General features: G+C 46.2%; 1 protein-coding gene across 2 annotated transcripts in view; it reads left to right on the forward strand.

Annotated features, from left to right (window-relative positions):
- Window positions 1-2,904: 2,904 nt before the first annotated feature.
- The window catches only part of limd2 (LIM domain containing 2), a 36,481-nt gene continuing 14,845 nt past the window's right edge, over window positions 2,905-24,540 (forward strand). The window contains exon 1 of one of the 2 annotated variants that reach the window (XM_069905155.1): window positions 2,905-3,063. In XM_069905155.1, the coding sequence (XP_069761256.1) occupies window positions 3,016-3,063 (48 nt within the window). In that variant the 5' untranslated portion in view covers window positions 2,905-3,015. Of the gene's footprint in view, window positions 3,064-7,559; window positions 7,709-24,540 lie in introns of those variants that run through there. The other variant, XM_069905158.1, reaches the window with a different exon arrangement.

Here is a 24,540-nt window from a genome sequence, read left to right on the forward strand (position 1 = left end):
AGGGACTCCCAGTCATACCCAAAGACTATGGAAATACTGAACAGCCAGTACCTGAGGAAGGTAAATGAGGTCTACATTAGGCACCTCCTGGCTGCCCGAAAACAGCGACCCGGGGAATCGAGCGCCGAATACCTTCGGGCCCTGTGAGCTCTCGGACAGGCCTGATTCCCCCAAAATCCATCACCTCACATTCGAAGGATTAAATTCCTTTTGCTAATTCTTGACAGATCTTACCAATTGATCAATATCACTCTGCAGTGAAGGATGCCCACCTCACTATTGACATTACCAATCTTCACACTTGTAAACTAGCTAATCACATCCAGATATCATTGCTTATAAGAAATCAATAGATGCCAGCACAAATGGCCACAAAAACAATTCTTGACCATCATCCTTGGCCTTATGTCTCCAAACCCAACTATAACTTCCCAAATATCCTTTGATCCCATTGGCTCTAACTATATGAAATGTTGTCATTGACCTTATCAGTCATACTACCCTCATAGAACATTACAGCACAGAACAGACCCTTTAGACCACAATGTTGTGATAACCTATACATGTATATACTACCCCCAAAAAATAAACCCTCCCTACCTCATAACCTCTATCATCCATATGCCTGTCTCTCTTAAATGCTCCAATTGTTCCAGCCTCTACCACCACCCCTGACAATGTGTTCAAGCCACCCACAATTCTCTTTTAAAAAAAAAAATCGCCCCTGATGTCTCCCCTAGACTTCCCTCCCTTCACTTTGTCCAGATGTCCTCTGATAGTTTCTGCTCCCACCTTGGGAAAAAGGTGCTGACTGTTCACCTTATCTATGTCTCCCATAATCTTATAGACCTCTATTAAGTCACCTCTCATCTTTCTTCACTTTAAAGAGAAAAGGTCCAGCTCTGCTAACCTTGTCTCATAAGATATATCTTTCAATCCAGGCAACATCCTGGTAAAACTCCTCTGCACCGTCATCAACACACTGAGTGACATCTTGGAAAAATGCAATTAAATTAGATCAAAGTTCCCATGTTGATTGTTCTTGATTGTTATCTGTCTCCCCAAGTGTAGATTAATGCCATCCTCAAAGATATTGTTCACAAATGCTCATACCACAGATGTTAAACTGACTAGTCCTTAATTATCAGGCTTTTCCCTGCTACTCTTCTTGAATACAGATCCATATTTTCTGGTTATCAGGCACCTCACCTGTGGCCAGCGAAGATTCAAGTAGTTTCTTCAGGGCCGCAGCAATCTCCTCACTTGCCTCCCATAATGCCTCATCAGATCCTGCAGATTTATCCACCGTAAGCCGACTGAAACATTACTGACCTCTGCAAGTCGAGCAGCACCAGGGCAAGGAAAGGAATTGTCAACACTGACAATTTTTTCTCTCCCAATGATGCTGCTAAACCTGCTGACTTCCTCCAGCAGATTGATTTGTTTTCCAGGTTTCAGCATCTGCAGTCACTTGCATCTCCAACGTATCCAGTACCACCTTCTTTTCAATGGTAATTTGTTCCAGAATTTCAGTATCTCCCTTCCTGAATGCTTCCACATGAAAGTCCTTTTCCTATGTCCTCAGACTCCATGCACAGGTTGGTTCCTAATGGGTCCTTAATATATTTATAAAATGCTTTCTGATTTTTCCTGGATCTTGCCCACCTCTCATACTGCCTCTGCACCCCTCCTAATTACATTTTTAAGAACCCCTTACACTTTCCGCTCTGGTTTTCAGTTCTCTAGATCTGCCATAATCTAGATTTTTTTTTTCTCTTTAACTAGTCCTCAATATTCCTCAGCTTCCAAGATTCATTGAACTTGTTGGATTTAGTTTTCACTCTTGTAGAAATGCACTGGCTCTGGTATTCCACAATAATATTTTTGACCAGCTTCAACCAATTACATTTGGATCTAACAGCAAGGAGATGCTGGCAGGTCCCATTGAAATCACCCATTCCCCAATTCAGGACCTGGATTTCTGGTGATGTTTTTCCCTTCAGAAATTTATATGAATCTTGGTTATTGTGAGATGATCCCTTATTTTCAGATTATTAATTAATTCTGGCTCATTTTTCATTACTAAATCTGGTATGGCCTGTTCCTTTGTCAATTCAGTTTCAGAAAACTGTCCTCGATACAGGAGAAATGCTCTGTGTTTATGAGTTGCCAGGGTTGCTTTATTAGAGAATCATGCACAGAAGCAGGCCCTTTGGCCCATCTAGCCTAAGCTAAACTATTATTCTGCCTGGTCCCATTCATCTTCAGCCAGACCCTAACCCTCCATATCCTTCCCATCTATATATCGGTGCAAATTTTTCTTAAATGTCAGAATTGAGCCCAAATTTATCACTTCAGCTGGCAGCTCATTCCACACTCTGTTTGGAAAAAGTTCCCCCTAATATTTTTTTTAATTTAGACATACAGCACAGTAACAGGCCATTTTGATCCATGAGTCCACACTGCTCAATTTATACCCAATAACCTACATCCCAGGTATGTTTCAAACAGTGGGAGGAAACTGGAGCCCCTGGGAAAATCCACGCAGATATGGGGAGAATGTACAACTCCTTACAGACAGCACAGGAACCCCGGTCCCAATTGTTGGCTCTGTAAAGGCATTGGGCTAACTGCTACGCCAACCGTAAACATTTCATCCTTCGTCATCACTCCCAATTCACTTCATCCTCTCTACAAATCTTTTTCTGTCAATCTTCTATCCCAAATTCTTTATGTTTACTGCACCCCAGAAGAGGTTCAAGTTCCAGACCCTCTTCCCTATGGCCATTCTTTCCACTAAAGCATAAATTAGTCTTGAGCATGGTGTTACTGAGAGTCTCAAAACTGCCGGAAACTTACCAAATACAACATAATATTTTTGAGGTTGCTGGCAATTAATTTTATCACCATGCAGGCATCAGTACAGGAAATTCCCCTGGGAAATCCTCTCGAATTCATCAAAAACAAAACATCTGAGACAACTCAACCAGTCAAGCTAAACAACGAGGTCTGCAGATGTTGGGGATGAGTGCAATGCACAAACTTGCTGGAGAAACACATCAGGTAACGCAGCATCCGTAGAGTAACCAACGTTTTGGGGCTGAGCCCTTCATCAAGGGGTGAGCAAAAAACAGGCAAGCAGCTGAATAAAAAGGTTATGGGGTGGAGAGGAAAGGAGGTAGGAAGGAGCAGAGGCTAAGAGGTAAGAGGTCACAGGTGGATATAGGTGGGGGTGAAGTGAAAAAACAGATAGGAGTGGGTAACTCTGATAAGAGAGAGAAGGGCAGAGGATGGGAGAGAGAGTCATCGGAGGACTTTAACAAAAAGAAGAGAAGCCAATGTTAATGCCAACTGGTTGGAGAGTGTCCAGGCAGAATATTCAATTTCCTACCCAAGATCCATAGATCCAATTGTTCTGGTAGACCTGTTGTTTTCATGTGCGCTTGTTCCACCTCAGCAGTATCATCTAACCTCAACCTCAGTCTCTTCCTACCTATATCCGTGATATATCACATGCCCTCCATGACTTCAACAATTTCCAGTTTCCTGGACACAACAGTCTCATTTTCACCATGGGCATCCAATCTCTATACACCTCTATTCACCATACTGAAAGTCTCAAAGCCCTTTTTTTTCTCAACTACAGACTCATCCAGTCCCCCTCCACCACCACCCTCCTCTGGCTGACAGAACTTGTTCTCATCCTCAATAGCTTCTCCTTTAAATCATCCCACTTTCTCCAAGTCAAAGGGGTAGCCATGGATACCCAATGGGTCCCAGCTATGCCTGTCTTTTCATTGACAATGTGGACCAATCCATGCTACAAGCTTATACAGGCAGGGCTCCTCAACTCTTCCTCTGCTCTATCAACAACTCCATTGGTGCTGCCTCCTGCACCCACATTGAGCTCATCAACTTTATCAATTCTGTTGCTAACTTTCACAATGACTTCAATTTCACTTGGTCCATATCTGCCAATACTCTCCCCTTTCTCGATCTTTCTGACTCCATCTCAGGAGACAAATTCTTGACAAGTATCTTCTATAAACCTGCCAATTCCCTTTCACCCCTTCACACCCTGTCTAACCCCTGTAAGGATTCTATTCCTTTCTCTTGGTTCCTCTGCTTCTGTTGCATCTGCTCCTAGAGTGAAACCTTATATTCCAGATCATCCGAGATGTTCTCCTTCTTCAAGGAAATGTGGCTTCTTCTCCACTGCAATCAATTCAGGTCTCACTCACATCCCCTCTATTTTTCACATATCTGCCCTGACCACCTCCACTCCCAGATCCAACAAGGACAGGATTTCCCTTTCCCTCACCTACCACCCCACCAACTTCCACATCCAACATATTATCTATTCTCCGCAATTTCTGTGACCTACGATGTGATCCCACCACCAGACACATCTTCCCCTCCTTTCTAACTTCCAAATGGTCCACACCCTCCAGGACTCCCTCATTCACTCCCTTTCCAATAATCACACCTTGATAATTATCCTTTGACTGCAAGAAATGCTACACTTGTGCCCAAACTTCCTCTTTCCCACCATTTGAACCCTCAAATAGTCCTTATAAGTGAATCAACATTTCACTTGTGGATCTACAGGGCATCTGGTGCTCCCATTATGGCCACCGCTACATCTGGGAGGATGGACGCAGACTGGGAGATCGCTTTGTTGGGCACCTTTACTTAGTCTGCTGCAAAAATGAGGACATCTGCAACTGTATCTGCAGTATAAGGATAATGAAACAAACCTTCCCAACAGAAATGATTGAGATCAATGATACATGACATTGTGCTCTGTTAGTCATTTTTTTCTTTCTTTTCCTTACTTTTGATTATGTTTGATTATTCAGTAATCTTGGAGGGTTTTTTTCTCTCCTAGGCTTTTTCCTAGGTTTTTGTGGGGGTCATTCCGTATCTATAATTTATATGACTTTATTCTTAGTTGTATCGGGGCAAGGGAGTGAGAAAGGGGTGGGGGGGGGGGTGAGTCTAACAGCAAATCAAATCAGGTTGTCAAGTCAAGTCACCTTTATTTATCATTCATACCATAACTACTAAGAGCACAGTAAAGACGAGATCGCGTTTCTCCAGGATCATAGAACGGATTTCCATAAATAGGAATTAACTATTAAGACATAATCCAATTATAATTATGAATAAAACCCATGATATACTAGTACACATATGTTCTAGGAATTGAGGAGACTGGTGGTTTGGGGATAAAAACTGTTGCACAATCTGGACGTGTGGGCCCAAGTGCGACAGTACCTACTTCCAGAATGCAAAAGAGAGAAAAGTTTACAAGAGAGATGTGAGAAGTCCTTCACAATGTAATTTGCCTTCTGCATTGGAGAAACATCACCTAATATTCTGTCTGGGCACTCTCTAATCAGATGGCGTTAACATCGTCCTCCAGTTTTCAGTAACCCCTTTCCCCTGTGTCTCTCTTGTTTCCTATCCCTCTGTCTTGTCCAGCTCCCACACCCTTATTGTCAAGCAGCATCTATAGAAAGAGAACCTTGAGTATTGCATTCAGTTCTGTTTATTTACTACAGAAAGGAAGTGCAATTCCCAAATGTGCTGGTGAAACTTAGCAGGTCACTCAGCATCCATGTGAGGTTAAAGGGTAACCAATGTATCATGGATCCTGCAGGACCTGCTGAGTTTCTCCAGTACATTCATGTATTATAGGAAGGATGTAGCTGCTTCAGAGAGGGTGCAGAGGTGCTTGACCAGTTGATGGACTGGATTGGAGAACTTGGCCTTGAGAGTCAAGATTGACAGAGCAAGAGATGTTTCTCTTTGGAGGGATGAAGGATGAGAGGTGACTTAATAAGGTTCTGAGGGGCACAGGGAAGATGGATAAGCCAGTATCCTTTTCCTGGGCAGATACCAGAGAACAACTGTTTTGAGGTGAGGGGAGGAAAGTTTAGGGGAGACGTCAGAGATGGGTTTTTAACAAAGAGGGTGGTGAATGCCTGAAATGCATTGCTGGGGATGGCGATGGAGGCTGGAGCAATAAGGACATTCAAAAATACTCTGAGACAAGCACATGGATGCAAGAAAAAATGGAGGGCTATGGGTATGGGGTCGGGAAGGTTTAGATTGTTGTGGAGTAAATTTACATAGATCGGTACCACATTGTGGGCTGAGTGACGCAGGACAGGTACCAGCCATTGGATGTAGATGTTTCACCATTATTCTTGCATCTTTGCCTTCATTCTTTGTCAAGAGTCAGGTTGCATTTTTTGTTGGAGATCTCTGGGAAAACGGCAACATTGCCTCTACACTCAGTGCAGTTATTTAATGGAATAGGAGGGAGGGGAATATGAACATCAGTGGGTAAGACGTTGCTGGCAGCGCCCGTGGGCCGAGCCCCGTCGGGTGCCGAGCCCCCGTGAGCCCCGTCGTGAGCCGGGACGGTGTGCCGAGCCCCGGTGACCCCCGTGGGGTGCCGGGACGGTGTGCCGAGCCCCGCCGGTTGCCGGGACGGTGTGCCAAGCCCCCGTGAGCCCAGTCGTGAGACGGGACGGTGTGCCGAGCCCCGATGAGCCCAGTCGTGAGCCGGGACGGTGTGCCGTGCCCCGGTGAACCCCGTCGGGAGCCGGGACGGTGTTCCGTGCCCCGGTGAACCCCGTCGTGAGCCGGGACCGTGTTCCGTGCCGCGGTGAACCCCGTCGTGAGCCGGGACGGTGTTCCGTGCCCCGGTGAACCCCGTCGAGTGCCGGGACGGTGTTCCGTGCCCCGGTGAACCCCGTCGTGAGCCGGGACCGTGTTCCGTGCCGCGGTGAACCCCGTCGTGAGCCGGGACGGTGTGCCGAGCCCCGGTGAGCCCCGTCGTGAGCCGGGACGGTGTTCCGTGCCCCGGTGAACCCCGTCGTGAGCCGGGACGGTGTTCCGTGCCCCGGTGAACCCCGTCGTGAGCCGGGACGGTGTTCCGTGCCCCGGTGAACCCCGTCGTGAGCGGACGGTGCTCCGTGCCCCGGTGAACCCCGTAGGGAGCCGGGACGGTGTGCCGAGCCCCGCCTGTTGCTGGGACGGTGTGCCGAGCCCCGGTGAACCCCGTCGTGAGCCGGGACGGTGTTCCGTGCCCCGGTGAACCCCGTCGGGAGCCGGGACGGTGTTCCGTGCCCCGGTGAACCCCGTCGTGAGCCGGGACGGTGTTCCGTGCCCCGGTGAACCCCGTCGAGTGCCGGGACGGTGTTCCGTGCCCCGGTGAACCCCGTCGTGAGCCGGGACCGTGTTCCGTGCCGCGGTGAACCCCGTCGTGAGCCGGGACGGTGTGCCGAGCCCCGGTGAGCCCCGTCGTGAGCCGGGACGGTGTTCCGTGCCCCGGTGAACCCCGTCGTGAGCTGGGACGGTGTTCCGTGCCCCGGTGAACCCCATCGTGAGCCGGGATGGTGTGCCGAGCCCCGGTGAACCCAGTCGTGAGCCGGGACGGTGTTCCGAGCCCCGGTGAGCCCAGTCGTGAGCCGGGACGGTGTGCCGAGCCCCGCCGGGAGCCGGGGCAGTGGGAGTGACGGGGGACGCAGAGCGAGCGGAGATCGGGCATGGTGCGGGCTGCGCCAATCAGCGACTACATCCTGCCGGCAGACGCTGCTCTCCTCGGGGCTCACATAGGAGGCTGTGCTGGCTGTAGCTGCGGGCCGGTTCACCCACAGGACCCCCGGCCAGGACAAGGCTTCACATTACACGGATGGTGAGTGCATGCGAGGGAGCGGCCGGTGTAGGGGTTTGCATTGACCCCCACTCCCCATTTTCCGAGTGTGAGGGATCCGTGCGGGTTCCCGGGGCCGCGATCGGAGACGCTCCGGCGGCTGGGGGCTCGATGCGGCGGAGGGCTCGGCTACGGGGGGCTGGAATTAAGGGGCTGCACAACGTCCATTGTTCAGCAGCCGCGCTGTCCGCGTCATTCAGTCCAATTCCCCTACCCCATCACTGCGAGGCCCCCGGTCACTGCGATGCCCACCTACCGTCACTCGATGCCCCCAGTCACTGCGATGCCCACTCCCCCGGTCACTAAGATGCCTCCACTCATTGTGATGCCCACCTCACAGGCCACTACATGCCCGCCACCCCCGTCACTGCAATGTGTCCAGTGTGTTCAGTGGGTAGCAGTGACTCACGGGGAGCACTCAGTGCCAACGTTGTCCTTCTGCAGCTGGTGGTGTTTCCCCAGCTTGGTCTGTGTCGCACATGAAGAGTGCGAATTACTGTGACTGTCCTGGTGTGGGAGAAGAGATCCATCAGCCATGGTCAAGTTGATGGAGCATGGTGTCATAGAGTTGTGCAGCGTGGAAACAGGCCCTTCAGCCCAACCTGCCCATGCTGACCAAAATATCTTCCCCCCACCCCCACACTAGTCCCATCTGCCTGCATTTGGCCCATATCCTTCTAAACCCATCTGTTCAAACGTTTCTTCAACATTGCAATTGTACCTGCCTCAACCACTTCCTTCGGCAGCCTGTTCTGTACACCCACCACCCTCAGGTTCCCCCCTCCTCAGTTACTGATTCCCCATCTCTGGGCAAAAGATTCTGCCTTCACCCGATCTACTCCTCTCATGATTTGTCCACCTTTGTGAGATCGCCCCTCATCTTCCTGCGGTCCAAGGAATAAAGCCCCAGCCTGCTCAACCTCTTCCTGTAGCTCAGGCTCTTGAATTCTGACAACATCCTCATAGATCTTCTCTCCACCTTCTCCAGCTTGATGACATCTTTCCTGCAGCACAAATACTTCAAATTTGACCTCACCAACATTTTGTGCAACTACATCATGACCTCCAAACTCTGTACTTTGTACTCTGATGCTGGCCACCCTGTCTATCTTCATTCAGCTCCCTGGGAACAGCCATCTCTTCTGATGCTGGCATCCTTTTGAGGGGTGCTGGGGATGTTTCTAAGTGGGGCTGTGTGGGCAGTAGTCACATGCCTCTCAGAGAGCAATGTTGTTCTCAGCCCATCTGACAGATGCCACGGTGCTGCCTAGGTAACGTGACTCCCTCCCCCACATCTATTATCTCCACTGCTCTCAGGATGTAATCTGAGCATTGGATAGAAGGCTTCCAAGTCCTCTGCTTCACCATAAACCTTAGCAGTGTTTTTGCCCATGAGCTATCTGATGGATGCCACAGTAATCTGTCTCTGTGAGCTCAGACAGGGATGTGTTCCTGTGTTTTTGAAGCAGGGTAGAGTACATGTCCTCCTGTACTTGTGTGCATGTAGGTCGAGCCACAGTTTCTGAATGTGCACAGTTTATAACACTTCTTATACATTGTGTGCTCACACCTCAAACCAAGAAATAGCCCATTCAGCCCATCAAGTCTGCCCCACCATTTAATCATGAGCTGACCCTTTTCCCCACTCAGCCTCACTGCCTGGCCTTCTCCCTATAACCTTTGATGCCCTAACTAATCAAGAACCTATCAATCTCTGCCTTAAATACTTCCAATGGCATGGCCTCCACATCTGCTGGTGGCAACAAATTCCACAGATTTATCACCTTCTGGCTGCAGAAATTCCTCCACATCTCTGTTGTAGGTGGATGCCCTTCAATCCCCATATCTTTGCACTTGTGTGGCTTCTTGCATGTTTGTGTGTGTGTGTGTGTGTTTGCAATGTACTGTATGTATAATCACACGTATGTGTTTCACAAAGTAATTTATAGTCAAATTGCTGTAATGTAGGAGATGGGTCAGCTGATTTGTGCATCGTAACCTCACACAACGAGCAGGTGAAAGTGACCAAATTTTCATGTATTCAGTTGAGAGATTTTAGCATTACTGACAAGACCAGTCCATTCAGCACTACCCTGAGAAGGAGGCGGTGAGTGGTCTAGATCTAATGTTGTTGAGGAAGGAGTATGGTACATTTCCAAGTCAGGCTCATGATCTTAGAGGGAAATCTGCAAAGAGTTTTGGGCTATGTGTCTGATGCCCCTGATTTTATGGAAGGCAGGAAGGATAAAGAAGGTTTGGAGAGTAAATGCAGTGCATTTTGCAGATGGCACACATTTCAGCTATGCTCCACCAAGGGGTGGGAAATGGGGAAATCTCTAGCAGTGGATGGATAGATAGTCTTGGTCCAGGGTGATCTTGTTTTCTTGAACATCATCAAGGCATGTCGGGAGTATTCCATCACAGTCCTGACTGTGCCTAAGTTGCACGTCTTTGGTGGCCGCTACGATGTTTGATCATGACTAATGTCTTTAGGTGATTTACATTCTCTCTTGTTAATGATGGCAAGGTCTGGAACAGCTATGGTTCAATGCAACTTGCTCATGCCTAAATGTTGTCTTGGCCTTGTGGCATGTGGCTGTTGATCATTTCATTCACTGAGGAGTTGTGAACATTTTGCAAACGTTTTCAAACCATGTAACGGAGGGAAGAAATGCTCTTGGTCAAGAATGATGTTGGGATCAACATCTCCTTAAAGAGCAAAGATGAGTTAATGGCTTGTGTCTGTAGTGCTGTACAAATATTTTTGTGTTCAATTATCTGGAAGAAACTTCAGCTTTTGAATCTAGGCAGAGGGATCTACAAACTGAGCTAATGAGATCACTAAACATCTTTTAAAAGTTAAAAGTACATTCTAAATGTAGTATTATGTGACAAAAATGGAACCTTTTAATACTGCAGATGCTGGAGTCTGGAGCAAAACTCCAAAGTGCTGGAAGAACTCAGGGGGTAGCATCTGTGAGAGGAAATAGTTCTCATTGTTTTGGGTTGAGACCGTACATCATGACTTAGAGTGGAGAGGGAAGAGATCCAGTACAAAGTGGAGAGGGGGAGGGACAGGGGCAGTTGGGTGATTGGCAGATTGAGGAGATGGAAGGATGTAATAGTGGGAGGATTAAATACTCTGAAGATTAGGCAGTATCTATGAAGAGAGGAACAGAAGTACTGTTTCAGGTTATGATCTTACATAAGAACAAGTCCTTTCATCTAAACTGTCTCAATCCTCAAATGAATCCCTTTCAAAATTATCTGTCTTTTAAAGTGTGAAAATATGTTATTGAATGTCTTGAACAATGCAGAAAACATTGCAAAAAACATAGTGGGGCTTGGTATTGGTTACATTAGAGACGGTAGAACAGGGAAAAGGGTTGCAAGTGAGAGCTGAGTGTTGTCATTTGGGGATTTTGTTCCCAAGAGGAATGTGGAACAATGGAGGAGGGTGGTGTGCATGGTGCAAGGTTGTGTACCTGTGGAGAGGCATGTCCCCTTCAGTCGGATGGACAGAGTCACCACCATCTTGGTGTGTGGGGTCCAGGTTCACTGGTTACATACTAACGAGGCAGCAATCCATCATTGTCCCTCTTTTGCTGGCGATTGGATGTTGTTTCAAGTGTCAGTGAGTGATGGGAGGAGTTGATGTGTATGTGAAAAAGTGTAGGGATTGGAACTCACGGTAAGTTCTTAAGATCCAGCAAAGGCTTGAAGGTTTGTGCAGAAATATGAGATGTGGGAATTATTACTAATCTGGCTCATCCAGTAACTGAAAGCACTGTCTGAGAGGGATGTTCTCTGGCCTGAGGTTCACTTCTAAATCTATTGCATATAATGCTGTTGAACAATTGCTGATTTGTCCTGTACGACTACCAATCCCGTTGTAGTTCTGTGGCGAACATTTTAGTGGCAACTAGATTTAAGGATCCCCAAGCTGAATTCTGGATCCCTGTGCTGGACTCTCGACCCCTGAGCTGGTTTCTAGGATCCCCAAGCTAGATTCTAGATCCCCTGCAGTGGATTATAGATTCCCCCAGCACTGGATTCTTGATCCCTGACCAACTGCTTGTCATTGGCTTTGCTTTCAAGGGAAGAGGATTAGCCAGGCTCCAGGCAAGGTGCTACTGAGGCAATTGCTGCCAAGTAGCCTGCTCTCTCACTCTGTGAAACTGCCTGTGTATGTGGCCAGCTGGGAAATGCATGGAGCCTACATCCATCACCCAACTCAGACCATGGCGGTCTTAAAGGATCCACGGCCACCCCTGGATCTTACAGCAGTCGCCTGCATGCTCAGGATAAATAAGCAGTCTCAGAGAGAGAGCATGAGGGCACACACTATCCCTTCTCCCCATTTCGTGGGCAGTTTATATGACAGTCCAGAGAAGACCATTTCTGCAGCCTCCATTTTTCATGTAATAAAGTTAGTGCAATATTAGAAAATAGAACATGAGAGCACAGTAGAGACCCTTCAGCCCTCGATGTTGTACATTTCTTTAAAAAATCTACTAAATCATCCCTACCCCATAAGCCTCATTTTTCTTCCATCCATGTGCCTGTCTAAGAGTGTCTTTATACTACCAATCAACCATAATCAGACAGAGAGTCGTGATTAAGAGGCTTTAATCACCTTAAAGTGTCAGCACAGCTTGCATGTTCCTGGTCCGGTTCCAAGGCAGGTACTGAGGGAGGGGTTTGGGCGTAACAGCCTTTATGGGGATATCTGGGAGGGAGGAGTCACAGGTACAGGGGGCAGGCCAGCCCATAGAGCACATATATACATCTATACACAAAAGTAGTAGCACCACAGTCTTAAATACCCCTAATGTTTCAGCCTCCACCACCATCCCCGTCAAGGCATTCCAGGCACCCACAACTCTGCATAAAAAAAACTTACCCCTGACGTCTCCCTTAAACTTTCTTTACTTTGTACAGGTGTCCTCTGGTGTTTGCTATTCCTGCCCTGGGAAGCAGGCACAGTCTGTCCATCCTGTCTATGCCTCTCATAATCTTGTAGACCTCTACTAAGTCTCCTCTCATCGTTCTACACGCCAAAAAGTCCCAGCTCTACTAACCTTGTCTCATAAGACATATTTTCAAATTGGTAGATGCCGGATAGTGCATTTTCCGGTTGCTTGAGACTCACTCTTACAATGCCTAATTAATACACCTGCATTAAGAATAAACAGTTTAAAAATCCTAGACTGGACTTACACTGAACAAACTTCACTTGCATGAATATATAAATCTTAAAATATTTTACTTTTATTTTCAGTCACATACTTTGAAAACATTTAACCATCGCTGCATCTGCAGGTTCCTTCCCCTCCACAGAGCCACCTGAAAGACGAACAATAACATAGATAATTAACCCCCTGCCCCCATGTTTATAGATAAAGCCTCTGACCGGAGCGAGTCTTACTAAGGAGGGATAAGGAGGCATTTTAAGAGCATCCCCCCCCCCCCCAATGGCGAGCGGCATCAACCAGCTCTTCATCCTGGGCGATGCCACTGCTGTTTCACGCAACTTTATTCAAACAGCTGCTACGAGCATGACCAAGGCCCTCCCTCCGCTGACTGAATATTTGCTCCCATCTTCACCAAAGGTTTATGTGTTACTTCAGAGAAGATCAACTTTTACAATTTTAAACGTATATATTTTTACCTTTTACTTTATTTTTAAAATTTATTTTACTCGATTTTTTTGCCAGTTGCTTGAATTCAAGATACTAGGGGTTTTACAGTATTCAGTCCTGTTTTTTGCCCAAATAGAGTTGAATCTCACTGTTGTCCCTGTCCAATCAGAGCCATCTCCTAGCCAAACACAAACTGCTGCAGGATCTTTGGCTACAGATTCCAGCATCTGCAATCTCCTCTGGGTCTCCAGTAGCTCTCTGTCTTTCAAACTTTTAGGAGGTGCATTGAATTCCTCTTGTCTGCTTTTCACAGTCCCCTGGCAGTAATAATTAATCATGGTATATCAAGTTGCTTTCTGAACTAAAATCTACTGGTGCATATTTCCTTATCTCAAAGCTTTCTCACTAACGTTATTCCATGAACAGCCACCAAAAACTCAAGCAGGGTCAGCTAAATTGTACGCTGACATGTTAACCCCTAAAGCATTGGGGAGTGGTCAAATAATGAAGTGAAAGGAAACAAAAACCTTTAGTGATGGGAGGGATAAACCTTATCTTGTAGCCTTGCCAGATGCATTAAATCTCAGTGAAACAAGACCCCAGAACAAGGTGCTTCCTTTTCTGGGCAGAGTCCCTTGCTGCTGGCATAGTTAAGTCAAGTTTATTGTCATCTGATTGAACAATTATAACCCCATTAAACTGCGTTCTCTGGTCCTCGGTACAAAACACGCGGACACACAACCAGACATAACACACATACAGACAAACAATACATATGCAGGTCATGTAATTCCTCTGTACAGATAAATAAATAAATGTTGTTTTGTGAATATGAGAGTCTCAGATGGTCATTCAGCATTCTCACAGTCTGTGGAAAGAAGCCGTTCCTCAGCCTGGTGGTGCTGGCTCTGATCCTCCTGTGTCTCTTCCCTGATGGGAGCAGCTGAAAGATGCTGTGTACAGGTCCTCAATAATTTTGCGCACCCACTTTAGACAACGACCCCAGTAGATCACATCATTGGGGAGGTGGCGGGGGGGGGGTGGTGGGGAGGGAGGGAGACTCCCTCCATCCTCTCTGCCAATCTTATGGTCCTGTGGATTGACCTCCGATCCATTTCTCTGCAGCAACCGTACCACACTGTGATGTAGCCGGCCAGGATGCTCTCGATAGAGCTCCCGTAGAAAGTTGACATAATGGTGGCTGGTTGTCTTGCCTGCTTCATTCTTCCCAGAAAGTGCAGTATCTGTGTGTCCACGATGGGTCACTCCATTCTCTCCACTACAGAGTTGTTGATGTGTAGTGGAGGGGGGTCATTCCTAGTCATCCTGAAGTCCACGATCATCTTCTTCGTCTAATCCACTTTGAGTCTCAGGTTGTTCCTCTCGCACCATTTCACGAGATTTTCAACCTCTTCTCTGCTCATCATTGTTGCTGATGAGGCAACTACTGCTGTGTCATCTGCAAACTTCATGAAGTGAGGGTATTTGGTGTAAAAAAGGCAATTGCAGATGAATAAGGCCATTCAGCCCACCAGAGCTAAGTCACCACAGAGAGCTGTCCCTCCAATTCAACACTTTAATCCTCTGCTCGTCTTCCTGTGGAGGCACCAAGAGAGATCAAGGCAGGAGGATTAGGTTTGACGATTGTGAGGGCTTTCGTACAAGGCAAAAGAGCAATGATTAGTGCCGCACGTTTACAGCGTCAGCAACTCGGGTACGAATCCATCACTGTCTGTAAGGACTTTATACATTCTCCCTGCGTGGGTTTCCTCTGTCTGCCCAAGTTTTCTCCCACTTTCCAAAGACATACAGTGGTTTGTAGGCTAATTGGTCACATGGGTGTATTTGGGCACGGGCTAGTGGGCTGGAAGGGCCTGTTAGTGTGCTGCGTCTCTAAAATAAGAAAATCTTTTTTGGCTGTGAAACAGTTTTATCTGAGTTGTGAAGAAAGGCTCTGTGTAAATAGAAGATGTCTGTGTGATTTGCAACTCATTATAAGGGGAGGCTGCCCCATGGTGGAGGCCAGGAGATTCCTTGTCAGCCAATCTCCGCTATCTGAGGCCTGGGATCTAACAGAGATCCCTCCCAGCTCATCCCCTATGCAGGGCCATGACACCCTGGACCTGTTCTCTGAGAAGGAACCTCTGTTTCTCCGTGGAATCTCTCGAAAGACCTGCAAATGCAGGAAGTCTGCGATGTGGGACCTCCGCTGTGCGACAGGTGCATCTGCTGCTGGCCGACGGGGATGGAATCACCCTCCCTGGACGGTGACTCGCTTCCCCATATCTGGAGGTGATCAGGTCCCCAACCTTGGGAGCATGGCTCCAGATTTGGAATGCACATTGCCAGAACTTCAGCTGCACACGATCCAGGGTCAGAAGTGGATCATGGTGTGTATGTCAGAGACACCGAGTACTTGAGATAACTGACCCACTGCATTCTTTCAACTGTTCATCATATCAAGAATAGTACATAGCTGTGTCAGATTAATGAGTGTGTATAGAGGATTGTTGGGGGGGGGAAGAGAGAGAGAGAGAATTACATTTGTATCACTACATTAGGTCATTCCAAGTCACTTTTCCAGAGAGATGAATGTTTAAAGGGAAGTCCATTTGCATGGATAAACCCTCACAAAGGTGAAAGTGGCTAGGTAATCTGATTCAGGGACACTATACACCTCAAGAGAAACACTAATTAATCTTAATTAATTAAGGGAAACATTGAGCAGAGAGAAGCTGGGCAGACTCAGCATGTGAATCCACGGAGAGAAATGGGGAGATAACATTTCCGGTCAGGACTTGCAGTTACTTACAGTAACCTTTGTTACTGTAGTTGGACTGAGGAGGTTACTGTGGTTAAGTTTGCATGGAATCCTGAAGAGAATACTTCAGGAACAGACTGTTAGACCAATGAGACCAGCAGTAAGTGTGAGCTAAAGGATGAGGGAAGGTAGGATGTTAACAAGGGAAAAGGGAGACCAAGCTAGGGGTCATAAATATAAAATGATAAGGAACTCAAGATAAAGATCTTTATCTGGAGAATGGAACCTGCCAGGTGTGATCAATAATGCAAATAGATTTAAATAGATGCTACGAAAGTGTTGACTGCTTCACCTTGATAATGTTTTTACTCTCTGAGTCACAAGTTCAAGTTTCCTGAAAAAATGATAAAGGAAGATTGGGTGAAGTGGAGAAGAGGAATCATGTGTCAACTAGTTGGCAGTGTTTGTTTGTTGTGGAGTCAATGCAGTATGTGAAAATAGGAAGGGTTTCTGCTGTGGAATGCAAGGGGTTAATGCTTCTTATTCTGCAGGATGCAGCCATCTTTGCCCAAGAGGGATGTTTTGGCCGATTTCCACAATGTTCAGACTATGGGTTGGCACTTAGATAACACTGACCATTTATGTCAGTGGACCATGGAGTCTGGGCACTAAAGATATGCATTAAGTCGCTATTTATAGTCACAGAGATTGGATTTAGCCTTCAGTTACTTTAACCCTTTATGGTACGGGAACTGGGTTTACCCATTGGGGTTCTTGTCAAGATGTGGGATGCTACCAATTTTACTCAAGATTGAAAGAGTGCGGAGAAGATTTACAAGAATGTTGCCAGGACTTGAAATACGTGGAGATGCATGACAGGATAGGTCCAAGTCAGCATGGCTTTTTAAAGGGTAGATCCTGCCTGACCAACCTATTAGAGTTTTTTGCAAAGGGGAGGCCATGGATGTTGAATATTTGGATTTTCAAAAGACTTTCAATAAGGTGCCACATATTAGGCTGCTAAATAAGATGAAGGCCCATGGAATTGCAAGGACGATATTAGAATGGATAGAAAATTGGCTAATAGGCAGGAAGCAAAGGGTTGAAATTAAGGGATCCCATTCTAGATGGCTGCCTGTAACTAGTGGTGTTCTGCAGGGGTCGATCATGGGTCCTCTGCTGTTTACAATTTATATTCATGATTTGGATGATGGAATGAATAATTTTGTGGCTGAATTTGCAGATGGCACCAAGATAGGTGGTAGAGCAGGAAGTGTTGAAGAATATGACAGATTAGGAGACTGGGCAAAAATATGGCATATGAGATACAACATTGAGAAGTGCTTGGTTCTACATTTTGGCAGTGGAAATAAACAGGCAGAGAACTATCTGGATGGGGAGAAAATTCAAAGCTCGGAGGTGCAAAGAGACCTGGGCGACCTCCTGCAGGGAAACCTAAAAGTTAATGACCAGGTGGGATTGGTAGTGAAGAAAGCGAATGCTATGTTGGCGGTCATTTCAAGAAGAATAATGTATAAGAGTAAAGAGGTGTTGATGAGGCTCTATAGGGCATTGGTGAGACCTCATTTGGAGGAATGTGGGCAGTTCTGGGGCCCCCTATCTTAGAAAGTATGTGATGTTGTTGGAGAGGGTGCAGAGGGAGTTTACTAGGATGATTCCTGGAATGCAAGGGCTAATGTACGAGGAGCGTTTGGCAGCTCTTGGATTCTATTCATTGGGGTATAGGAGAATGAGAGGGGATCTCATAGAGGCATTTTGAATTTTGAAAGGTTTTGACAGAGTGGATGTAGATAAGATATTTCCCTTGGTGGGTGAATCAAGGATGGGGCGAGGGGTGGTTACAGTCTTAAAATTAGTTACCATTTAAAACAGAGATGAGGAAGAACTTCTTTAGTCAGAGGGTCATGGATCTGTGGAACTCACTGCCGCACATAGCGGTGGTGGCCAGATCATTGGGAGAATTTAAACAGGAAATTGATGTATAATTAGTAAGGGTATCAAGGGATATGGGGAAAGGCTGGAAATTGGAACTAGGTGTGAGCATAATTCAGCGTAGTGTAGAGTCACGGAACAGGCTCGATGGGCCTAGTGGCCTGCTTCATTTCCTTTATCTTATGAACTGAGTTACAGGGAAATGTTAAACAGGTTAGGACTTTATTCCCTGAAGTGTCAGAGAATGAGGGAAGACGATAAAGGAGTACAAATTAGGAGTGGTATAGATAGAGTAAATGCAAGCAGGCTTTTTTCACTGAGCTTGGGTGAGAAGAATCAGAGGACATGGGTTAAGGATGAAAGGTGAGACATACAGAGTGGTGAGACTGTGGAACGAGCTGAAGTGCATTTTGACATTTAAGAAAAATTTGGGCAGGTACATGGATGAGAGGGATGTGGAGGGCTAAGGTCCAGGTGCTGGTCAAAGGGACTAGGCAGAATAATAGTTGAGCATAGACTAGATGGCCTGTTTCTAAGCTGCAGTGTTCTACAGTTCTATGGTCTCGGCTGTCCAAACTCAAAGGCAACAGACAAATGCTTCACCAAATTACGATGAACCTGCTGGAGAAGAGGCTTTTGCAAATGTGCATTAATGGATTAAGCATGGCATTGATCTTGCATCAAATTAATGAAGACATTTGGACAGATGAATGCATAGGAAGGGATTAGAAGGATGTGGGTAAATGAGACTAGGCAGAATCCCACTTTGGCCAGCATGGATGAGTTGGGCCAAAGGGCCTCTTTTGTGTTACATGATCCAACTCTCAATAAGTAGAACCTTGGGTACAATATCTGGCGCTGCTGCCTGCACACAGGAGAAAAGTTCAGTGGAAGCTTCAAGAGGACAACCTCTTGTATCATCAAGAATGAGAAGCAGTTCCTAAATGTCATTCAATTCAGCTGCAAATGTTGGTGAAGAATCAGGACCATGAGGATGGGATAAGATGAGAAGCCGTGGAGGCAGTTGGATGTCGTGTTGGTGAGGAACTTTGCAGTGAGTGGGTTACATAAGAGTAGAGAACTGATTAGTGAACATGTGCTGACAGTATCGGCCTACGATATGCTGCCTTGTGAAATCCTGCCTGCTCTTTGGACCGCGAGGCCACCACTCAATCTTGCACTCAGTCTGGTCTTTCACTCACATCCTCTGCTTGGTAGCCATGCCTTCAGCTGCTTGTGCTCTCAGCCCTGGGACTCACAGCTTGAATCTTACTTCCCCTTCTGCTTAAAGAAACAGCGACCCTCGTGGGTGTCTGTACACAGTTACCTGCAATCCCCCCCATCACAGTATCCAACTGCCTGTTATTATTTACATAAGGTGGTACTATTAAGCATAGTGGTTAAGTGCAACGCCTTTACAGCCCCAGTGATCGGGACCGGGGTTTAAATCCTGCGCTGTCTGTGTGCGTTTTCCCTGGAGCTTCCTGTTCCTTCCACCATTCAAAATATACAAGCGGGTGTAGGTTAATTGGGTGTAATTGGGCAGTATGGGCTCATGGGCCAAAAGGTCCTGTTACCATGCTATATGTCTAAACAAAATTAAAATTGATCTTCTTGCCTGTCCTAATATTGCCTTGTGTGGCTTCATGTGAAATGTTGGACTCCAAGGAGACTGTGAGCACTTAGTGTTTGAGGAATTGTATAGATGGTTAGATAACCACTGACAGGATATGCACACTTCGCCTCTCTATCCCAAAGTACTGAGTGCAGTACCACTGCTACCATGAGCTGAGAACAGTGAACTGGCATAAAGATTTAATGTTCCTTTATCGTCAGGCAATAAAATATATGTAATAGTACTTGAAATTGACTTTGGTCTGCCGCAAAGCAAAAATTCGCCATCAACACTAATTGCCCAGCTCCCCTCACAGTCAGGTCACCCACCAGCTTCCCCATTCCCCCTCACATCTTCACTGGACTTGTCGTGTATTCATTGGAGATAAAAGAATCTCAGGGTTGTATGTGAAGTTATGTATGTTTTCTGACTATAAATCTGATCTCAGATTGAGCGGATACAAGACAACATTCAAAAGCATTGGGCAGTGACGGGGAATCTCGATGAAAGAAGCTGAATGTCTTCAATGCCTCATTCATATATATTTGGGAAATATCTGTCTCTGATAAATCATTCACACTCACGTGACTTCAATTTGAACAGCAAAGGACATCAGAAAATTAACCCACAGTTATTGCAATGAACACATTCACCTGGTATCCAAATAACTGCAAGGGGTCGGGACCACAGCAGCAAATCAGCAGTGGTCGTGGTACCTGCCCACTGATGTGAAATCTTGCTGCACAGTACAGAACAAAAGCCTGGCCGTGCGCAGTCATGTGTGCAGCTAATGAGCTGGTGAGATGTTAGAGGGGGCTGAGAGATTGTACGTTTCACATCATAAACACATTCTCTCACCTCAGCCACTCCGAGTAATAAAGGCCAGCAGCATCGGCTCCACGTATAAGGTCAACGATTTAGTTTACACGTACATAAATGAATAAATCATCGGCTTTATGTGTGGGCTGCACGATTAGCGTCGGGTCAGCACAGTCAGTATAGCAGTTAGCACCACGCTATTGCAGCTCCGCCACCCAGGTGCGAAACCGGCACAGTCACGTTCTCCCCTTAACTGTATGGATTACCTCCAGATGCTCCGGTTTCCTTCCACTGTTCAAAACATATGGGGGTTATAGGTTCATTTGGGGGACACTGGGCAGCACTGATTTAAATGGCCAGGATCAGCTTCTACCATGCTGTAAATAAAATGTTAAAAGTTTAAAATTTCACAAACACATTACATGAGTGTGCATGGCAAGGCTTTTGCTTTGCCCATGATATAGCAGCCCATCTGGTATCCCCAGTACCCCTCCCCCTTTCCCTGCTCCCATTCCTTCCATACAATTGCAATCTTTACTCGAGCTCCTGTACTTTAAATCCGCTTTTCCTGTCCTGAAAACCTCAAGAGTCGCAGCTTCCCTCCACCTTGGCTCAAGTCCAAACCCTTTGGGTGATCTACAGCCACTGCTATAACATACTCCAGCCCACAAACTTCAAACATTCACTCTCAGGGCAGTGGATGTGACGAGCTTCCCCCTCCTTCCTTATCAGTTCCATCAGCTCTTTTAACTCCCAGAGAATGGCTGGTGAAACATGTTTGTGATGAGAGGATTACTGCAGATCTGAGCAGATAGTTGTTGTTTGTGGTGCCTCTGTGATCATGTGACACACCAGCGGCCACTAGACTCTCAGCCATCAGAACTCAGGAGAATACTGCAGAGTTGAAGTCTCAAATAACAAGTGTGTGCCACAGGGGCTTCAACTTCTCACAATGTGCAGTGACCTTTGCCCACTCACTCAACCTGTCCATGTTCCCTTGTTGCAATGTGAATGGGCAGAGATGTGGCAAATAGGATTTAATACGAAGAAATCTAAAATTTAATACGAAGAAATCTAAAAGTCCAATTTAGCCGGAAACATTTTTAAATTTAGACGTATATCACAGAAACAGGCTCTTCCAGCCAACAAGCCCGTTCCGCCCAAATACCCCAATTAACTTATAAACCCTGTACATTTTGGAGATTGGGATGCATGGGATTTGTGTAAACAGTTGATTGATGGATGGCAGGAGCTCTGAACTCCAGCCCATCCCTGGGTCACCTTCCCAAACGTCACCTCTGAACATCTACCTCATCACACCCTGCTATTGCCTGCCCCAACCTCTCTCAGACTTCCCTGACTAACCAGTCTCTTTCTGATCATCTGTCTGGTTCCTACCTCTGAGCTTGTGGAATTGTTCCACTTGCATCTACACCTCCTCCCTCACCACCATTTGGAGCCCCAAGCAGTCCTTTCAAATGAAGCAACCTTTCACTTGTGAATCAACAGTCATTTACTTCATCTGGTGCTCCTGTTGTGGTCTCCTCAACATCGGAGAGACTGAATGCAGACTGGGAGATTGCCTAGTTGAGAATCTTCGCTCTGTCTGCTGCAATAAGGGGGACATACCAGGGGCCACCCATTTTAATTCCACACCCCACTCCCACACCGACATGTCAGTCCATGCATTGCAAATTGGCGGAACAACACCTAACATTCCATTTGGGCACCCTCCAACTAGATGGCATTAACGATGACTTCTCCAGTTTTTGTTAAACACCCCCCCCCCACCATCTCTCTCATTCCCCATCCCTCTGTGTCCTTTCCTCCTGCTTCCCATCTCCTTCCTTCCATTCAGAGCTCAGGCCCAAATTGTTGCCCTTTACTTTCTATGGATGCTACATGACCTTCTGGGTTTCTCCAGCACTGCAATCACAACATTGGCAGACTTTTCTGTTTCACACGTCTGATCTTCTACCTGATGTACCCTCCATCCCTGTGATACTCCCTCCAGCCACTTGCTGATCTCTATGGGGCTGCCCTCTCCCCAAATCACAGGTCTGCGCCGTGGCAAGAACTATTGTGGAAGGGGCCTATTTCATTGCACACAAATTCTTGAGCCTTGTCTGCTTCTCTTCAAATAAGCTCCCCTCAAGATAAGCCATAAATTGTTGCCAGCTGCTCCCTGCTCTCAAAGGCTGACACAACATGACATCTCACTCAAGAGCCGGATCAACACAAATAATGGTGGAAACACTCAGCAGGTCAGGAGCACCAGTGGAGAAAGGAAACTGAGGCAAAGTATCACCTCAGATTAGAATTTAATGTCCTGAACATGTCACAAAATGTGCTGTTTTGCGGCAGGTATTTACAGTGCAAATATTGCTATAAAAATTAAATTAAAAAATAAAAAATTAGAGCAAAGAGAAAGTGAGGCAGTGTCTGTGGTTCATTGACCGTTCAGGAATTTGATGGTGGAGGAGAAGAAACTGTCCTTATGCCGCTGGGTGCTCGTCTTCCAGCTCCTGGACACCTTCCTAGAGCAGAGTGAAGAGGGCATGGCCTGGGTGGTGGGGGTCCTTGAGTGACCATTCGTCAGAACTTGGCATAAATCAAGTGTTGTCCAGGACAAGGCAGATTAGATGTAGCAGGTTGGAAAATTGATTTGGTATTTGGGAAACAAAATGGGAAATCTTTGCTCATACTTGCCTTGACTGTGCACACGTTAAATAACGTTGCCTCGGCTCAAACGGATCTCTCTGTAACTCTGCTTTTAACTCCTGTACTATGTTCAGGTGTACTGACTGGGCTGCACACATAGCAAATTTTTTAAATTAATTGAAATGTAGATGTACAGCATGGTAACTGTCCATTTCAGTCTATGATTCCGTGCTGCCCAATTTACACCCCATTAATCTACACCCCCGGTACATTTTTGAACGGTGGGAGGAAACTGGAGCCCCCAGAGAAAACCCACGCAGATGGTTGTACAGGGAGAACGTATAAACTCCTTAGAGACAGCGCGAGATTTGAACCCAAGTCCGATCCTGATCGCTGGCGCTGTAAAAGAATTGCGCAAACCACTACACCAACCGTGCCAGCCTATACTGAAGAACCATAGAACATTACAGCACAGAAACAGACCCCTTCAGCCCTTCTAGTCTGTGCCAAACAATTTTTTATTGCCTAGTCCCACTGACCTGCACCCAGTCCATATCCCTCCTTACCTCTCCCATCCATGTACCTGTACAAATTCTTTTTAAATGTTAAAATTGAGCCCACATTCACTCTAGCTGGTAGCTCGTTCCAACCACTCTGTGTGAAGAAGTTCCCCCTAAACCTTTCCCCTTTCACCCTTATCCCATGTCCTCTGTGGAAAAAGCCAACCTACATTTACTCTGTCTACCCCCCTCATAATTCTAAATACCTCGATCAAATCTCCCCTTATTCTGTGTTTTATTATGAGAGAAGACATTCAATTCTCATCAGGAAGGTTAAGGAGATTAGAGCCATTTCGTGGGAAAAAAAATTTGCACCTTCAAGACTGATGGGCAATAAAATGCATTTTTTAAATGGAAACAATGTAAAAACGAGACAAGGTTACTTGATAACTACCTCCAGCATATTGCTGGGTACATATGCAATTTGGAGACCACCACACAAGTCAGTACTTTGAAAACATGCCACGACTTTGTGCAATGGTAAACAGGAAACTGGTTTGACTTTGATAAATTACAAGATGACACAAAGTGAAAATCGCTGTTGAACAGAAAAGGAAGTAGGTAAGTGGTTTGGTGGAAATGTATCACAAGTGTTTTATTACCTATTTTGGAAGTGTTTGCAATTCTCAAGCATGTTACTGGGCTCATTCAATTTCAAATCTAATTTTAAAGATATTCTTTTCCTTTAAAAGGACAGAGGGACATACTTGTCATGGAAGTAAACTATTTGACTAAAAATAAATTTGGAGAATAGTGAATAGTGTGGGAGTTGAGACTTCCCAGCAAATTCCATATCTCTCTAT

This window comes from Narcine bancroftii, chromosome 12 (genome assembly GCF_036971445.1).
Source record: "Narcine bancroftii isolate sNarBan1 chromosome 12, sNarBan1.hap1, whole genome shotgun sequence".
NCBI classification, from domain to species: domain Eukaryota; kingdom Metazoa; phylum Chordata; class Chondrichthyes; order Torpediniformes; family Narcinidae; genus Narcine; species Narcine bancroftii.